Source organism: Apteryx mantelli, chromosome 1 (genome assembly GCF_036417845.1).
Source record: "Apteryx mantelli isolate bAptMan1 chromosome 1, bAptMan1.hap1, whole genome shotgun sequence".
Classification (NCBI taxonomy): domain Eukaryota; kingdom Metazoa; phylum Chordata; class Aves; order Apterygiformes; family Apterygidae; genus Apteryx; species Apteryx mantelli.
In genome coordinates, this window is record NC_089978.1 from 201902850 (window position 1) to 201919313 (window position 16464).

Below are 16464 nucleotides of genomic sequence, written 5' to 3' on the forward strand. Positions count from 1 at the left end.
ATCTATATACATAAATTCTCTTAAAATAGGGTCATCTCTCTTCTTGTTCTTACTGGAGGGATTTTAGACGCATTTCAAAACCATGTTCTTGGTGAAAGTTGTATTCTGTTCTTTCAATGACTTACAAAAATTTTCTTTCTCAAAATGGAGCACTGACTCAAAGTGAAGTCTCTAATTTAGTCTTGCCCCTTTAGAAACTTACGCTGAATGTTAGTATTAGAGTACATGGAACACTTTTATCATTCGCACTGTCTCTGGACACTGCGGTAAGGATGGCTTATTTATTTAAAAGCTTTGTTTCCTTTCAGTGAGACTTAATGGCTTTTTCACTGTCTTCCAGGTTCTCATATTAACTAATATCATGCTGGGTATTTATCTCTTTGGATCCTAATTATTTTCTGTTATCCTCAACATGGAATGGAATTCAATTAAATGATCATTTTGGAACGCAGAAAGACAATTACATTTGAAGTAATTATTTTGGATCATGTTGGAGACACCAGCCATCCTTAAAACAAAACAAAACAAAAAAAACATGAACACTGTTGGAGGAAGTCTTTGACATATATGAAACTATGTTCTTCATTCAATATATTGCCCCATTTCCGTAAGTTATAAAGTTGTACATGTTATAGTATATGTGACACAAATTGGTCGCAGATTTTTGACAGTCCCAGTGTTCTTATTCCCAGAACGTGCTCCGTGAGAGCTGATTAGTTATGGATGTTCTACCTCCATCCTCTTTCCTTCCCCCCCAAACCAGTCCAACCTTCCTTGGAGAAGTAAAGCGTACAAGAAATGCTCTACTTATTTTTGTGCATTTATACAGTTTTGTTAAAATACACATTTTCTAAAATCTACTTTTTTAATGAGCCTGGCTAAGAGGTTTTAACTCATACTGGTAAGTGCACAAGTCAGGGCTTGATCAGCTATTGCTTGGTAAAATGAATTTAAATAGTTTTATGTAAGTACTGGTGCACTCTATGCAGTCTTTTTGTATGTTCCCACTTGTTTACTGGTTGAAATTATTTAAAATTTTTCATCATTTCTCAGCTCTTCAGCTGTGGCTTTAATATAGCACTTTCCTGTATTTGGATATGTTAGTTTTTGCATCAAGCTGTACATAATAAAGTTTGAATAGCTTTAAAAAATTTTTATGTGAGTTCTGCTTATTTTTGTGTCAGCAGAACTACCAAATGAGATTGCAGCCTTAAATGTGCAACTGTGTATTCCAGGGTGGCATGTTGTATGTTCATCGAACATGCTACTCTTTGGACTTTCCTGGGTTTTGTCCCTCTTTCATTTTCCAAACTTCTGCTCTGTCTTTCTGCAGTTTGCCTTTTCTGCTTCAATCAATTTGATACGGACATCAGGATCTGACTTGTTTGACGTAGGCAGTTAGTGAATATTTTAACTGCAGTATAAAGAACAAACTGCTACTGTTAAGACAAAGTGGAAACTAATAAATACAATTTCAGGGCAGTAAGAAACCTGCGAACAGCTAGCAAGCTGATCTTCCTTGGCTTTTTTTTTCTTAAGTGTATAGTTGTGTTTATTAGGGTTTCTTTATTTTTAGATGTTTACATTAGTACTTCATGGTTCATATGGCATAAACTGGTTCATGTGGTTCATATCATAAAATTTCTATGTAAATTGAAGTCTAGAACTTAAGATTGGGAACAACAATAATGCTACATTTAAAATTGGTAGCAGTCTTTTTTTTTTTTCCAGAAAAATGTGGAGTTCTGCTTGTAAGATTTGACTGATGGGTTTTTTTTGTTTGTTTCTTTCTGTGGGAGTTTGGTTTTTTTGTGTTTTTTTTGTTTTTTTTTTAAAGAAACTTAAGAGCAGATGGAAAAGAAAAATGAATCATCCAGTAATAAAGCTTTTAGTTTGGTGTCTTGTCCACTTGGAGCTGGGAGGCCTGTCAGTATTGCAGGACCTGACCTAATGAAGTTCTGCCCCATGGCCTCTGCTGAAGTGTAACTGCTTATATGTGTAATACATATCTCTTAACTGTGGAGGACGCTCATTTGATGAACCAAAATCATGAGCTTTTTGAAAACATATATGGGCATGCATGGCTTTGTTGCAAACCTACCCAGGCTAGTAACATGAAAAAGCAGGATGAGCTATTTCTCCCATGGATTTTACTATTGGACCTTCTTAGTAATTTCTTATGCTGAGTCAATAAAATACAAAGGCCTTAAAACAAATGGTCATCTTTAATCTCACCACTCCTAATAGCTGCAGGAGATTAGCTGTTTCTGCATGGGAGAAGGAGATTTGTAATGATCCAGAAAACAAGTTCCCAGTTACAGCATTTAATTGTAGTGCATTTGTTTATTTTTTACACATCAGAGATACCATAAAGCTCTTCAAAACTTCATTGTGTAGATTTTTCTATTAAGTTATAAAGTCATTTGGACAACTGCCGCATCTGTGACTAGATGCAAATATGTTTTGTTTAAAATATGTATTGAGGTCTTCCTTTCTTAAAAGAGTGCCTGTTCCTTTTCATTTCTGAAAGGTGGACTGTGTAAGCTGAGTCTCCTTCCAGGCTTGGTATTCAGGAAATTTTTTCCAGTTTATAGCCTGCATGTTGTTTGTTTTTTTTTCCATGCTTCCACAAGCGAGAGATGAAGCTAAGAAGCTCTGAATTCCTTTGCACTTTAATATTTCGTATTTGTCAGGAAAACAGATTATTGCTTTGCACGACTGGTGACCATTCTACAGATTACAGAAGAAAAGTTTCTGAAAATGAAATGAGTTTAATTAGCTCCTTTCAGAAAAGAGTAATGAGAAATAGCTGATTTGTTGAAAGCTTTACCGAGTTTCTCAAGCACTTCCATATGCAGTCTTACTACTAAACTCGAAACACAAGTTGACACTAACAAACTACGAGTCTTGTTTTATAGTTGAATTCCAATTACTGTTGCTACAGACCTTTATTATCCTTCACAAAATCCTGCGTCTGAGTCCTCATAAAGGAATTAAGCTCTGGGATTTCAAACCCTGTATCAAACAGCAAAGACCGTGGTGTGTACTGGGTTTGTTAACACCACTGTGACTGCTTAAAAACCTTGCTTACTGTAATCTTTAAAACCTGTGTTAGTGAATTAAATGAGTCATTTAATGTTTAACATGGTTTACGTTTAAACCAATACAAGGCTGGACTACCGCTGAAGAGAGCTGTCTTCATTGCTGTAGCTGCATGTTTCCATCGCTTGCCTTTTTTTCAGCATCACATGGTGAGATGAATTAACTTACTGATTAGGCTGGCTTTGGTTGCTTTGCGCACTGCATGGCTGAAGACTATTTTGGTACCATATTTTTATTGGTACTGACACAATGAAGATGAGAAGAATACATTGCTAGGGGTTGAGAGCTGAACTGTCTGCTTCAGCGGCAGTACGTTCATAGACTGACTGAAGCAACTGAAAAGCAATCCCTCCCCTCCCACAAAGAAGCATCAAATAAGAAACGATTTAAACCAGAACCGGTATACGTACTGCATGGCCAAGTCATGTTTGTGACATGTATGGTAGAATGTTTTAGACATACCCTTCCTAGATTAAGCACACATCTCCTTTGACTTTTCCCAGTCTGTTGGGAACCTGAACTCTGCTCTGGTTCTGGTAACTATTTATTCAGTCCCCTAGAATTAAGGGATTAATCTGTAATCTAACATGTTTCTGGTGACAGACGACCTAATAACTAGATACCTGAGTGATAACTTGAGTAATGTGTCTCTGGCTTGTGGCAGGATGAAAACAAACCAGTTTTTAGACCTCACTTGGAAATAGGTCTGATCAGATATCCAAGTATAAAAAATAGTTATCTGCAGAAACCTAAGAGGTTCCCTTTTTATCTTTACAGAATGGCATTTCAGTTTTTTGTCTTGGATACTCTGTAAAGTATACTGTGATAGTTCATAGGGGATTTCAAGTTAGTTTCCTCGTAAAACATACTGATTTGACAGGTCTTTCCGCATAGTCTAGGACTGAACTCCTACTTAATCCCCAGCTGTTTGTACTGACTTGCTGAGAATGAGCATAAGATTAATCAATAGCCTGTAGTTGGATGCTTCAACACTCAAGACATTGCCACCTTTACTTTTTTCTTGTATAGGAAACCAAAATCTGAGAAGTGCTATGTATGTGTATATGTAGTTATCATTTAGGCAAATCTGAGAGTTACAAAACGCTTAGAAGCTTTTAAAATATTTTGCAGTGAAAGATAAATGACAATGAAAGAATTCTTTAAATCTTTTAGAGCATTGAATAAATTCTTCTGTTTCTCTTAAAAATCTGAAGTTGTGTTGTTAATCCAAAATGGAAGCTCTTCTGAGGGAGGAAGAAAAAAAATTTTAAATCACTGTATAGGAACATCTTGAAATAGAACTGGATCATATAAAGTAACTTGCTGAACAGTAGTTCATTAGTTCTTAACCCTCTTTGCAGGGGCCTATATGGCAGACAGATTGAAAGAATTAGAACTTTAAAAGCAGTTCATAAGTGTCTTCTAGTACAGTGTTTTATGTAGAGCCATGTGAAGGTACACAAGTTTATTCAGCTATTTCTGAATGAACAAAGATTGTGATGACCTTTAAGACTGATTATAGGATGGCTGGAACGGGTAGTTCTTTTTTGCCATTTTAGAAGTATGTTGGTCACACATTTTAAATAAAACTTAAATTTATTATAAGGAAATAAATATTCTCAGAAATGAGTTCACGTTAATTTTTTTTTCTCTTTACAGTCTAAAGTCTACAATAACTGATTGTTAGCTAGTTGCATTGTCTTAAGCCAGTTCATTTCTGTTGATAGTCTTGAGTCTGTGTCGGATTCTTTATTAAAAACAAAAGAAGGAAGGGGAGGGTATCCAGTTCTCTTTCTGCCCCTTTTCCCCCTTTTGGGTAAGGCTCCAGAAAACTACACATTAAACCTCTTAATTTGTCCACTTTAATTAAATATGGAAATGGCTTAATAAGAACTATACTTTTTGGGGGGTAAGCAAACCAGAGACAGACTTGTAGCAGCCCAGCATGTACAAATACCAAATCAGTAGCATGTAATATAAAAGCTTTCTGTCACCTTTTCATTACAGTTAATAAAACATTTTCTAATGTATACAGATTCTAGTGCCAAGGAAAGGACAGTCAAAAATAATTAAATATTACTGATTTTGATGCCAGAACTAGACATGATAATTTCAATATGAACTTATTGAAACATTCTGTAACATCTGAAGATACCAAAGGAAAGACTTCCATTGATTTTCAGTAAGAATTAAATAGGGTCATAAGAGAATCCCTACTTCCCTTTACTTTGGGTGTTTGAAAAGGATTTTTAGTAGTGCTTGACTTACAGTTGCAACACTGGAGACAAATGAGTCTTCTGTTGAGATTATGAATCTGCAAGTTTTGTAACACTTCTTTTTTTCTTGGTTTTTCTACCCAGCTTCTCCAGACTGACTGTGACTGTCTTAATATACCACCTGTGGAAACATTACATACAGAGACTAATTTGATAATCCATTTGGCTTTTCCCATACTATAATCTTCACCTTGTTAGTTATCTAAATTTCCATCCTGACTTTAAAAACTGGACTACTAGAGTCTCCTAATTACAATATTGTGTTTTGAAAATGAAATGTTTTGTTATTTTTTGTGTTCTTTCCTTCTGGTCACATGAAAATACTTAAAAGTTACAGAACAGTGGTGATATACATGTATGTATATACACGCTTTTTAAAGAAAATATATAAATGTTATTGAAAACAGTGTGATTTCTGGTTTAATGCAGTGTATTTTTATGTTATGTTACAGGTCTGTCAAATGGTTTTGGAGATGGAAGTAAAGAGAGAACATTAGATGATACTCCTGGAAGAAAAGTTGAACCTCGCCGCCGTTGTGCATCAGAATCTAGTATTTCATCTAGTAACAGTCTTTTATGTAACTCAAGGTAAAAATACAAATCTGAAATATAAATTTGAGGTTGCATATATCAGTTTTATATACTACTTGTGACCCATATTGGAGGATCACAGCTATTTAAAAAAAAAAAAAAGTGACATTTAAAGTTGTGTCAAATTTAAGACACCTTTGAGGACTGCTAGTATTCGTTTTTTATATTCAGATTATTGCAGATGCAGACAGTTACACTTGACTCTACACGTTCATTCTCTTTCTCTCTCAATACATATATATTCTTGTGTGTGTATATCACTTTGTTTTAATTACTTCTCCAATCCTAAAAACTAAAAATGAGTGTGTTTATTGGGGAGGGGGGTGGTCCTTAAGGGAAAGTGAATTCCAAAGCCCAGTTTTCTGCCCAGGGAAGATAATTTCCATAGCTGCAGAACTGTAGAATATTAGTCCATGATTTAAGTTACTGGCCAGTTATTGCAGTGATGATAGCACCAACTATTGACCTTCTCTTTGTGGAATCTTTTGTTAAAGATCCTTGAACTAGACAAAAAGAGGTTGTGTGGGACTGCACATCCATTTGATGCTTTAGAACAGAAAGGAAGGGCACTTGTCTGTCAGAGTGGTGACCTCTGTCATCACTGATACATATTTCTGTGTCACCAGTGCACATCTTCCAAAACATACTAACCTCTGGGTAAGAGGTAGCTAACTCCAGCCCTGGGATGTGAGAATTGGAAAGAAGTGGAATATATAGAAGGGGTGGGGTTTGATAGGCTTGTTTGGGGCCATGAAATGGCAATTATTTTGTGGTCTGCTGACTTCAAAATATGATCTGTTGACAGTACACAACTTATAGTTGTTCATGCAGTGAGGAAGGTGGTAAGGTTGAAAATAATGTAATAGAAGAATGGAGCCTGTTAGAGTGGGATGAGGCATACAGAAATGTAGGACAAATCTGTTGAAGAAGCTTTGTTCATCTGCTCATGACTGGTATTAAATTGCTTAAGGGGATGGTGTTAATGCATTCATGTCAAACTGGCTTTTAGAAACAAAGAGAATTTAATATTCCATCTCTTGTGAATGTGATATATTGAGGATATTAGAATAATTCCTCTTCAAATTCTCTGATCTCTTAAGGAAAATTTAGGTGTGGAGTAGAGGCTCTTGAGAAAAACGTTTCTACTTTATGTGGAGACGTTCTTATCTACTATGGAAAGATTTGAATTTGTAATGAAAAATGAAAGAGAAAGTAGTTGCATTTTATACATAGTGGGGCTGTGGGAGCAGAGGAAACGTTACAGTGGATATTGGCTGAATGGAAACACTTAGGACAAAGCAGCTTCTGTCATGTTGTGTGTGTGTAATTTGCACTGCAATTGAGTTGCAGATGCATGCTGTTTGTCTTTTGCCAATAACCAGACAATTATGTACACAAAAATACTGAGTGTTTTTTAGCTTTTATATTGTTGGTTAATTTGTGTGTGTTTTATGAAATTAGAGCTTACCGCTCTCATTGCAGAATGTGCTGATAAATTTTAAATTCCTGTTCAAAGTCCTGATTTGTAGTAAATGAAGTTAATTATCAAGTAATGGCTTTAATATTAATACTTTCACAGTTTCAGCCTACCAAAGTGTGGTAAAGGTAAACCAGCACTTATACGAAGACACACGTTGGAAGACCGAAGTGAATTGATATCGTGCATTGAGAATGGAAACTATGCCAAAGCAGCAAGAATTGCAGCAGGTATCTACAGACAATGTATTCTTAAGAATACAATATAATTATATTTTGTCTGCTACTGTTACTGTTTGTCAGTACTACTGTCTGCTATCAGCCCTTTAAAACAGAAAATAGTACCAGATTTTTCAAAAACTAAGTTGTTTTTTATGTAAATAAGGCTACTCTTACAAGCAAAATTTGGAATGAGGTACTACTTGTGGTTCTGTCGACATTTTTTCTTTGAGCTTTTTGTTCTAAGGTTTATTCTTTATATACTCTTTTTCATAAACATGTTGAAAGATGAGTAAGACGTGGCCCCCTTTTATTCAGGCAGAATTCAAAATTGGAGAAAATTGTAAAATTTTTAAGAAAATTGGAAATTTCAAAGAACAACATAATAGGTCACCAAATGTTAGGGAAAATATTATGCTTGGTGATACATTTTCAATCAGTTTCTGTATTTTAATTGTATTTCAGGTTTAAATAGGTAGTCTCATCCATAGGAATTGTATCTGTGGAATACAGTGTTCCCTCTGCATCAGCCTTGCTGTGTCTAGCAGGCTTGTTTCCAGTTTCTAACCTTAAAACTGTTCTCCTCCTCATATTGGGTGTTCCTTGTCCAGGACTCCTTCAAGTCTCTCTAATGCAAACAGACTGTTTGCCTTAGTCTGTTATGTCTTCCCCATATGATCAGTTTTGTTTTATTCTTTGCAGCTAATCTGTTTTCATCTGCTGCTTGGTTGCTCTCAAGCTTAACATCTTTATTACATGTATTGTAACCTATTATACAAGTCTTAGCCTTTTCTTTCCATCTGCTTTTTTTCCCCCCTCTGTCCTAAGCAGCCTTGTATTTAACATTTCTACTTGGAATTCCTGCACCCCTCTTTTTTTTCTTTTCTTTTTTTTCCCCCCCCTCTTTCTCCCTACCCAGAACTCTTCTTGGTCTCTCTTGATTACATTTATCAGCATTATTTTTATATTACTATATATTCCCTCTAACTTGCGCTCTTTTAGCCACCTTCTGCATTCTGATACCTCAGCAGGTCAAAAGGGGGAAACAAGTAGGAATGAAGGAAAGTGAAATGTCCTGCATCCATTCTGTGTGTAACTGGAACTTTGTCATGATTTACTTTCATTAGTAAAATCCCAGATTTCACAAAAAATAAATCGCAGGGTTGTCCATTCATAGCAAAATGTCTCAAACAATTTTGCTTGATGAGTATACATGCTTTAGAAACAAACACGGTACATACAGCTGTGCTGGTTTGACTAATTTGAGGATTGATTGGGGAGCAGGTAATAGGGGAACATTTCTCTGTATTGGTCTCAAATAGCTTTTTCCTCTGCATGGTCTGTATTTTCTTGGAAAAACTGATTGATTAAATTATAATTGAATGAAAAACCTATGTTTGAAAGTTATCCTAGAATATATTGCAGAAAATGACTGCCCTCTTCTGCTGATCGCCTTAAGCATTTTCTCTTTGCTATTTGTACTTTTATAAGGTTTATAAAGGAAATGATTATTAGAATTTGAGCTTTTGCCTTCTGAGAATTAAAATGTTTTAGGATGTGCAGTCTCTAGAAGTTTCTAAAAACTTATTTTTTTTATCTGTGGGCTTGGATTAAAGTACTATTTTCATTTAAAGAGGTGTTATAAACATTACCTGTTTTTTGATATGAGGATGAAGGGTGGTATTAAGATACATTTTGATTCTAATGATCATGAGATATGGGTGAGAAAACAACCGAAAAGGGATTGTTTAAGGTTTGATTCTTTACAGTATTAATGTTGTATTTAATTATTATTTCTTCTTAGAAGTTGGGCATAGCAGTATGTGGATTTCAACTGATGCTGCAACATCTGTTCTTGAGCCTCTAAAAGTGGTATGGGCCAAATGCAGTGGATATCCCTCTTACCCAGCTCTGGTGAGTACGCGGCTTCCCACCACTAGTGCGCTAACGATGCTGTTTCTGGTCTGAAAATCTCGATGCATGAATTTCGGATAATTCTTAAGTTCCTATTCAGTTTGAGTAAAAGTGAGTTATTTTGTCCACTTTACAGCTTTTCCATGAATCCAGTTTGTAAAACTATTGCAGTATCCAATGCTGAGTCAAAAATTTCTTCTACCTTACTCATTATCTGACTACCTCTCTTGCTACTCTTTCTTATTGTAATATATGTTATCCTTTGTTTAAAGGATCAACTGAGTAAGCATTTGACTGACTTCTTGTCAGTGTTAGAACTGTATATTTTCTACTTTAAAATTAGTAGAAAAATTTGATCTGCAGTTTATTAAAGAAAAAGAGTTGGAATAAATTGAGTGATTATATACAGTTGTAAATCACGTGACGGAAACTTAAAACTGTCATACCCTTGTTATTTTAAAAGAAATGTGCACAGTTCTGTTTAAATTAATAGCCTGTAGAGAAAGCGTTGTTCATAAAGTGTTTGAATGGCTTCAGGCATTTGTGGTTTTTGGAAACTGTGCAGATATTATGGCTCAATTTATATAATAGACTCTATAATGTTATGACTGTGCTAATATATGACAAGATAAGACAAGAAAACCTACAGAGTCAAGTTGAAACTAGTGGAGGTGAGCTCCAGAGCACTTGACTTCAGGTGCCCACAGTGGGTTGACCCAAGCACACTTGGGTCGGGTGCTTCGGATTTGAGGGGTGTGATTGTCTCTCCAGTGATGCATTTTGGTGTTAGATCTGCTGATCGTGACTAGGAGTTGCCCAAAGGCTCCTTTCCTGTCCCCTCTTTTATGTCCACACTGGTGTTTCTCTGGCTGTGTGACGATTTGACTGAGGAACTAAACAAAAAGAAAGTTGTTCTCGTGATTCCCACACACGCCCCACAGTATTAGTTTTTTGTTGTCTTAGTTTCCTTAATCAGTTTACTCTGTGATACTGTGGAGTGTGGCACCAGTGCTGATGCTGGAAAAAACAACAACCATTTGTTTGTAGGGGAGGAGATGGTTAGAAAGGGCATGGAATAACAACAACTCTTAGGCAACCACTGAACACTTAGTAATGCGGAGCGCTACCTACCAAGCAGGTTTTTTCCATCAGCTGAATTAGTTGTATGTTGTTAGTTGCATTATATTTTATTCTATTTTTGGATGTTCATTTGAAACAATTAGTGATTGTCATTAAATGTTTCAATGGAAAAGTGAGTAGCCTTTTCTGATTGTTAAATTGCTTGGGCAATATTTTGAAAGTGACTTCAGGGTTTTTTTCCTGTTTGTTTGGGTTTTTTTGCTTGGTTAAGGTTTTTGTGCTTCAACTTCTGAGCGCGTGACATCTTTTTCCAGAAAGAAATAATCATACTTGAACATAGGCTATTTCTTTAGGGTGTCTGAAATTCAAAACGCAAAACTTGAGATCAGTTATCACTAGTTGTTTTTAGAAACTTGGTTTAACTTTCTCATTTTGAAACCTGCTTGTCAATCTGCAAAGTTGTACTAAATGAAATTCAGAAGTGACTTAAAGAAGAGCTAATATGGGTAGAAAGTGCTCTATAGATAGTTTTTGTGTTTTTTCTTGTCTGTCCTGTTTATTTCAATTAAGTTTACCCTGTGCCTATTCAACTTAAGCTAAAAAGTTACAGGTGTATGTAACACACAGCCTATTTATATGCAGTGGCTGTTCAGTTTATGGCTCTTTTCCCATTAACTTTATTCATAATAAAGAAGCCCTTAAAGTGGATTGATGTAGTTTTAAAAATTAGAAACTGTCCTTTTTTCTGTTTTTATAGATTATTGACCCTAAGATGCCTCGTGTTGCTGGCCATCACAATGGTGTTACAATACCAGTGCCACCTCTGGATGTATTGAAAATTGGAGAACAAATGCAGACCAAATCAGACGAGAAGCTTTTCTTAGTACTGTTTTTTGACAATAAAAGAAGTTGGTATGTTATTGAAATGTGTTGGTTAATGCAGTGACTTAAAATTTTAAATACCTGTACCTTAAGTCTAAAAGAAAATTGAAACACTGTCTTTCCTATGGATGTATATATTTGAGTCTGTTCTTGGACCAAGGTGTATCACCACTGAAAGATATTTTATTTATGGCCAGTTTGGAAGTAAAACAAATTGTTAGTTAGTAGTCTTTTGGTTTGATTTATAAGCTTTCTGGTTTTGGTCTTGACTTGGCTAAATTGTTTGACTAAACAGACTTTTTTTTTTTTTTTTTTTTAAGTATTTGTCTCTGTCAGCCTTCATCTTTGCTTTCTAAATGGCAACACTTTTCCCACTCTGCTCAGGTGTACTTTCTTTAATTTTGTGATCTCCACAGTTAAATGCTTTATTAACACTCTTATTGCAGTTCTTTGCCGTGTATCAATTCTTCATCAAACCTTCCTTTTTCTCCATTTCTTTTAGTTTCAGCAATATGCTGTGTGGAGTCTGAGAGGAAAATGCACACAATAAAACAGTTCTTTCTCTTCTGTTAGCTCTTTGTTTGTTTGTTTGTTTTCTGTCAGATACAGAAACTTTTCACCTACTTCTTTTTCTTCCTTTCTTCAAGGCCTCTTTTTTTTTTCCCTGTGCTTTCCTTAATCCTTCTCCTTTCTCAGTTCCTCACAGTTAAGCTACCTTTAAATTGTTATGTATCTTAATTCTACTCTTCTTACACTCACTTACATTTCCAGATGCTATTTTCCTTATTAGCTGATTGAATGTGATGTCTATAAATGCTGCCATCCTTCTAATTCTCTCTGTCCCAGTACACTATTGCCTGACTTCTTACCTAAAATTCAGAACTGGCGATTCCTTTCTGTCAGCTTAGATCCATTGGTGTAATCATGATTCTTTGGCTTGTTTCTCTCTGTTGATTCTTTTCTTTATTGCTTCTTTGGCATGTCCTTCAAAGGATCTTCTTTGTTCAGTTGTGCACGATTCTATGAGATTCTGCTTTTCTCTGCCTGTATGTCAGTGGAGAACATCTGTTTTTCAAAGAGATTCAATATTCTGATTCTCATGCTGTCATTGGTACTGCAAGTGTAACACAAGATCTCTCTAGTCACTTTGTTCATCACTGCTGTGACTACCTCTTGCATGATCTTGGGAGTCCTTTAATCTCTCTTGGTCTTCATATCTAAGTTTTTCAAATATTATACATATCCTGCATGGATGAACAGGAAAGGCTAAATATTTTCTCAAGCTTTTTTTTTCCTATATAATGGCTAATGTGTTGCCTTTTTCTTTAATGCTTCTTTTAACCTGATGATTTTGGCCGTTTCAGCACTCATCACTCTAACTCATTTTTGCTTCTTTCACGTGAAACGTAAGCTGACCTTATTCTCTTCAACCCAAGTCTATGACTTTTATCCACATCAGGATATATGTCATCATCATTCTGTGATACCAGCTTCTATAATCTATTGATCTTTTCAAATAAACCTGTCTTTTCCCTCTGTCCTTTGCATTTGGAGGACTTTCTGAAAGCTTTCTCTTAAAAAAACAAAACAAAACAAAAAACTTAAAACTCTCCTCATGATCTGTATTAAAATGATAATGCTTGGACTGCTGCCCATCATGCTGATCACTGATGTGATTAATCTTTACTGTTCTATCTGTATCCTTGTGTTGTCTTTCTAAATATTTTTGGTCTCAATCTGTATGCTCCGTACTTTGGGATTGTAGTCCAGAGTGCTGTAATACAAATAGTATTTCAAAAGAAGCTTTTTTTGTTACTCTTGAAGGAGGGAGAAAAACACAAAATCCTCAGATGAAAAAGCTAATATCGGATACTTTAACACCTAATTTGCAGTTTGTTAAGCTGTAAATGGACTTTCAAACTGAAATCTTTAAACATAAGCATGGTTTCTGCCATTTGCAGGGCTGAAATTGTGGACTACAGTAACATATTTTAATAGATGTTCATTAGTTTATTGACTTTTTATTTTTCTTAATATATGTAACTTAAAATTAATTAAAATACTGATTTATGGAAATGAACAAAATATATTTGATACTTTTTTATTTAAACAGTTAATTTTTTTTCCCCCATTATCTAGAAGCATGGAGTGTAAAACTTTTTTCCTTATCACTCCTCTATCCCCAGCAGTTAATGGTATTCCTGGAACTTAAAACAGGAAAGTACTCTGAATACTGACTTAGTGGGGTTTCATACTGCAGGGTAAAAGCATACTGCTTTTCCACATAAAGACCAAACTGAGATGTCTTCAAAATGTAAGACACAAGAATTTGCAGATGATTAATTTTTAATACTGGAAATGGAAGAATGGAGAAAAGTAATACTGTGTCAACTGAATCTTGAGCCACATCCATTGTTAGTTGCAGTTGTCCTCAAAATAAATTAGTAGTATTTCACTCTAATTCTTTTTAGCTGGTATTTGTCATTGAACAATATATTATTTGTTGAATTTGAATGTAGTCTTTATTTTGCGAAAGAAGCTTACTTAATACTATGTCTCTTTAAAAGATAGATTTAAGGCAAGTAAGTATGAACTTAATAGGAATTTTATCACTTTATTTAAGGTGGCAAATTCTTGACTCACTAAATGAAAAACATGATGTAACAGCCCTTAGATTGTACAAGCTGGACAAACTCCTTCATTTTATTCTATTTTTGACATAATTATTTTGCTCTTTCTTACAGGCAGTGGCTTCCTAAATCCAAAATGGTGCCCCTTGGGATAGATGAAACCATAGACAAGTTAAAAATGATGGAAGGCCGTAACTCAAGCATTCGTAAAGCAGTAAGGATTGCCTTTGATCGTGCTATGAATCATCTGAGTAGGGTACATGGAGAGCCAGTCAGTGACTTCAGTGATATTGACTAACAAAGATCCTTACCAAGGCATGAAAATACCCCACACAGACTTGAACTCCACTAATGAACCTCTTTGTCTAAAAGAATGTATTGAAGATACAACCCCTTAATTGTTGATTCAGTGGCTGAGTTCTGCAAACTTGAAATAGTTGAGCAATTCTTCTAAATCACCATTGCCATATTGATTAATGATATTATCGTGTTGTAGTTTGGAGGAATTTCCACTAAAACTGTTAAAATGTCTTGTTCATAGTGTTCATAATTGTACATAAATGTATATTCAACACTTAACTTATTCTGATTTTAGAAGTAGCTCTTTAATTCTTTTTATAATTTTGTTGGGGAGGGAGTTGGTTTTTGTTTCCATGCCTTTTTTTTTTTCTTCCTTTAGTTATCTAAGCACCATCTTCCAGCTTAAGGTGTTTAGTGCATTTGAAGCCTAATATCAAAATGACATCAAATATATGTTTGCCTAAATCATATACAATATGGTGCTGCTTGTATCATTTCTTCCTTGGTCTGTAGCTTCTGAAAATGACTTCTGAATGTTTGTGTAAATCATTGCTCTTTGCACAAAGTACCACATATTTAAGATTGATGTAAATTTACAGTTACAAATATGTATTTTAAGAAAGGAAGTTGCATTATTTTGGAGGGTACTTTGTGAGAAAGACATCAAGAGAAAAAATTATGCTATGTACATCACTTGCAAATCACCAAAAACACTCCATTGTTGCCCAAAATAACTTCTTATGATTGTTTTTGTTTTAAACAAACCTGGCTTAAAGCCTGCAAGCACATTATTTCTTTCAAAACCATATCCCATTTATCTCCCATGGATTATATTTTGTTGATATAGGTGCCTCCCTGTGTTTTATTTATTGTAGAAAATGTATTAATTTGCTTTATAATGAAAAATAAAATTGACAAATATATTGATATGCATTTTTATACAGGCACATGAGAAAACAACTTGCTTTGGGAGAAAAATGTATTGGAAATTGTATAAAATAATTTGATGGTTTGTGTGTAATTTGATTTTTTTGTAACTTGTAATCTTTTTGTTTCCAATGAGGGGATTTATGTAACTTTTAATTTAGAACACTTTGGTAGCAATAGAAACTTTGGATACATTTTTGTATGGTACATGTGATGTATATAGAATTAGTACTTTATTTTTATTTTTAAGAAGTAAAGCATTATGTTTGGGCAGGGGGAAGAAGGAGGGTGGGTTTCCAGAACTGCATTTTTATATTAAAAACAAAAATAAAGTCAAGATATTGATTGTTGAAGCTACTTTATTCCTATGTTCACTGAAATACTGAATTTGTAACAATGAAAATGACAAGGTATGTTTGCAATGTGATTTATAATGACTCCATTATTTATAAATGCACTGTGTTTGAACTCTTTGCAGTGATATCTTAAATACTGTACCAAGTTATATAATATGAAACACCAAATAATGCATATGAATGCACGAAGTATTTATGCCCAGCTTTTTTATAAAAGATTAGCAAATACAGCAAAACCAATACTTTTTAAATCTTTTTTTAAAACTTCATTGAATAGCATACTTCATTGTTAAACCTGCTTGAATCTTTATTTTAAAGGGACAATTACTTTTTAAATAGTTTTTAATGTTTTTATTCTCTATTGTTTGTAATACCCCCTTAGAAGCTTGAAATAAAATTTCTTTCTTAACTGTTAATTTTGTCCTGAATTTAGCCCCTGAAATTTTGCTGTAGTGCCCATTCTCTTACTCCATGACTGACTTGTCAAAAAGTTGCTAGTTCAAGAACCTGATTGTTTTCTTGCTGTGACATCCAGTGTTGTCCTTACTCAGATCTCGACGTGGTTGGTATTCCACTTAAACCAGTTGCCTATAATGGATTCTAATAATGGCAAAGATTATGTGGATTCTATAAATTTGGTTGAATAAGTTTCACAAATGATTGAGCAAATTGTTTTGCTAGTCTTGATAGTAAACATTGCTTTGGGGGAGT

The 16464-nt window shown here is 34.6% G+C and overlaps 1 protein-coding gene across 2 annotated transcripts in view; it reads left to right on the plus strand.

Moving 5' to 3' along the window:
- The window catches only part of BRD1 (bromodomain containing 1), a 60551-nt gene extending 44382 nt beyond the window's left edge, over positions 1-16169 (plus strand). For both annotated transcript variants that reach the window (XM_067315840.1, XM_067315847.1), the window contains exons 9-13: positions 5831-5966; positions 7549-7676; positions 9469-9578; positions 11416-11570; positions 14285-16169. In XM_067315840.1, coding sequence (XP_067171941.1) covers positions 5831-5966; positions 7549-7676; positions 9469-9578; positions 11416-11570; positions 14285-14468 — 713 coding nt within the window. In that variant the 3' untranslated portion in view covers positions 14469-16169. The remainder of the gene's footprint in view (positions 1-5830; positions 5967-7548; positions 7677-9468; positions 9579-11415; positions 11571-14284) is intronic.
- Positions 16170-16464: the final 295 nt, after the last annotated feature.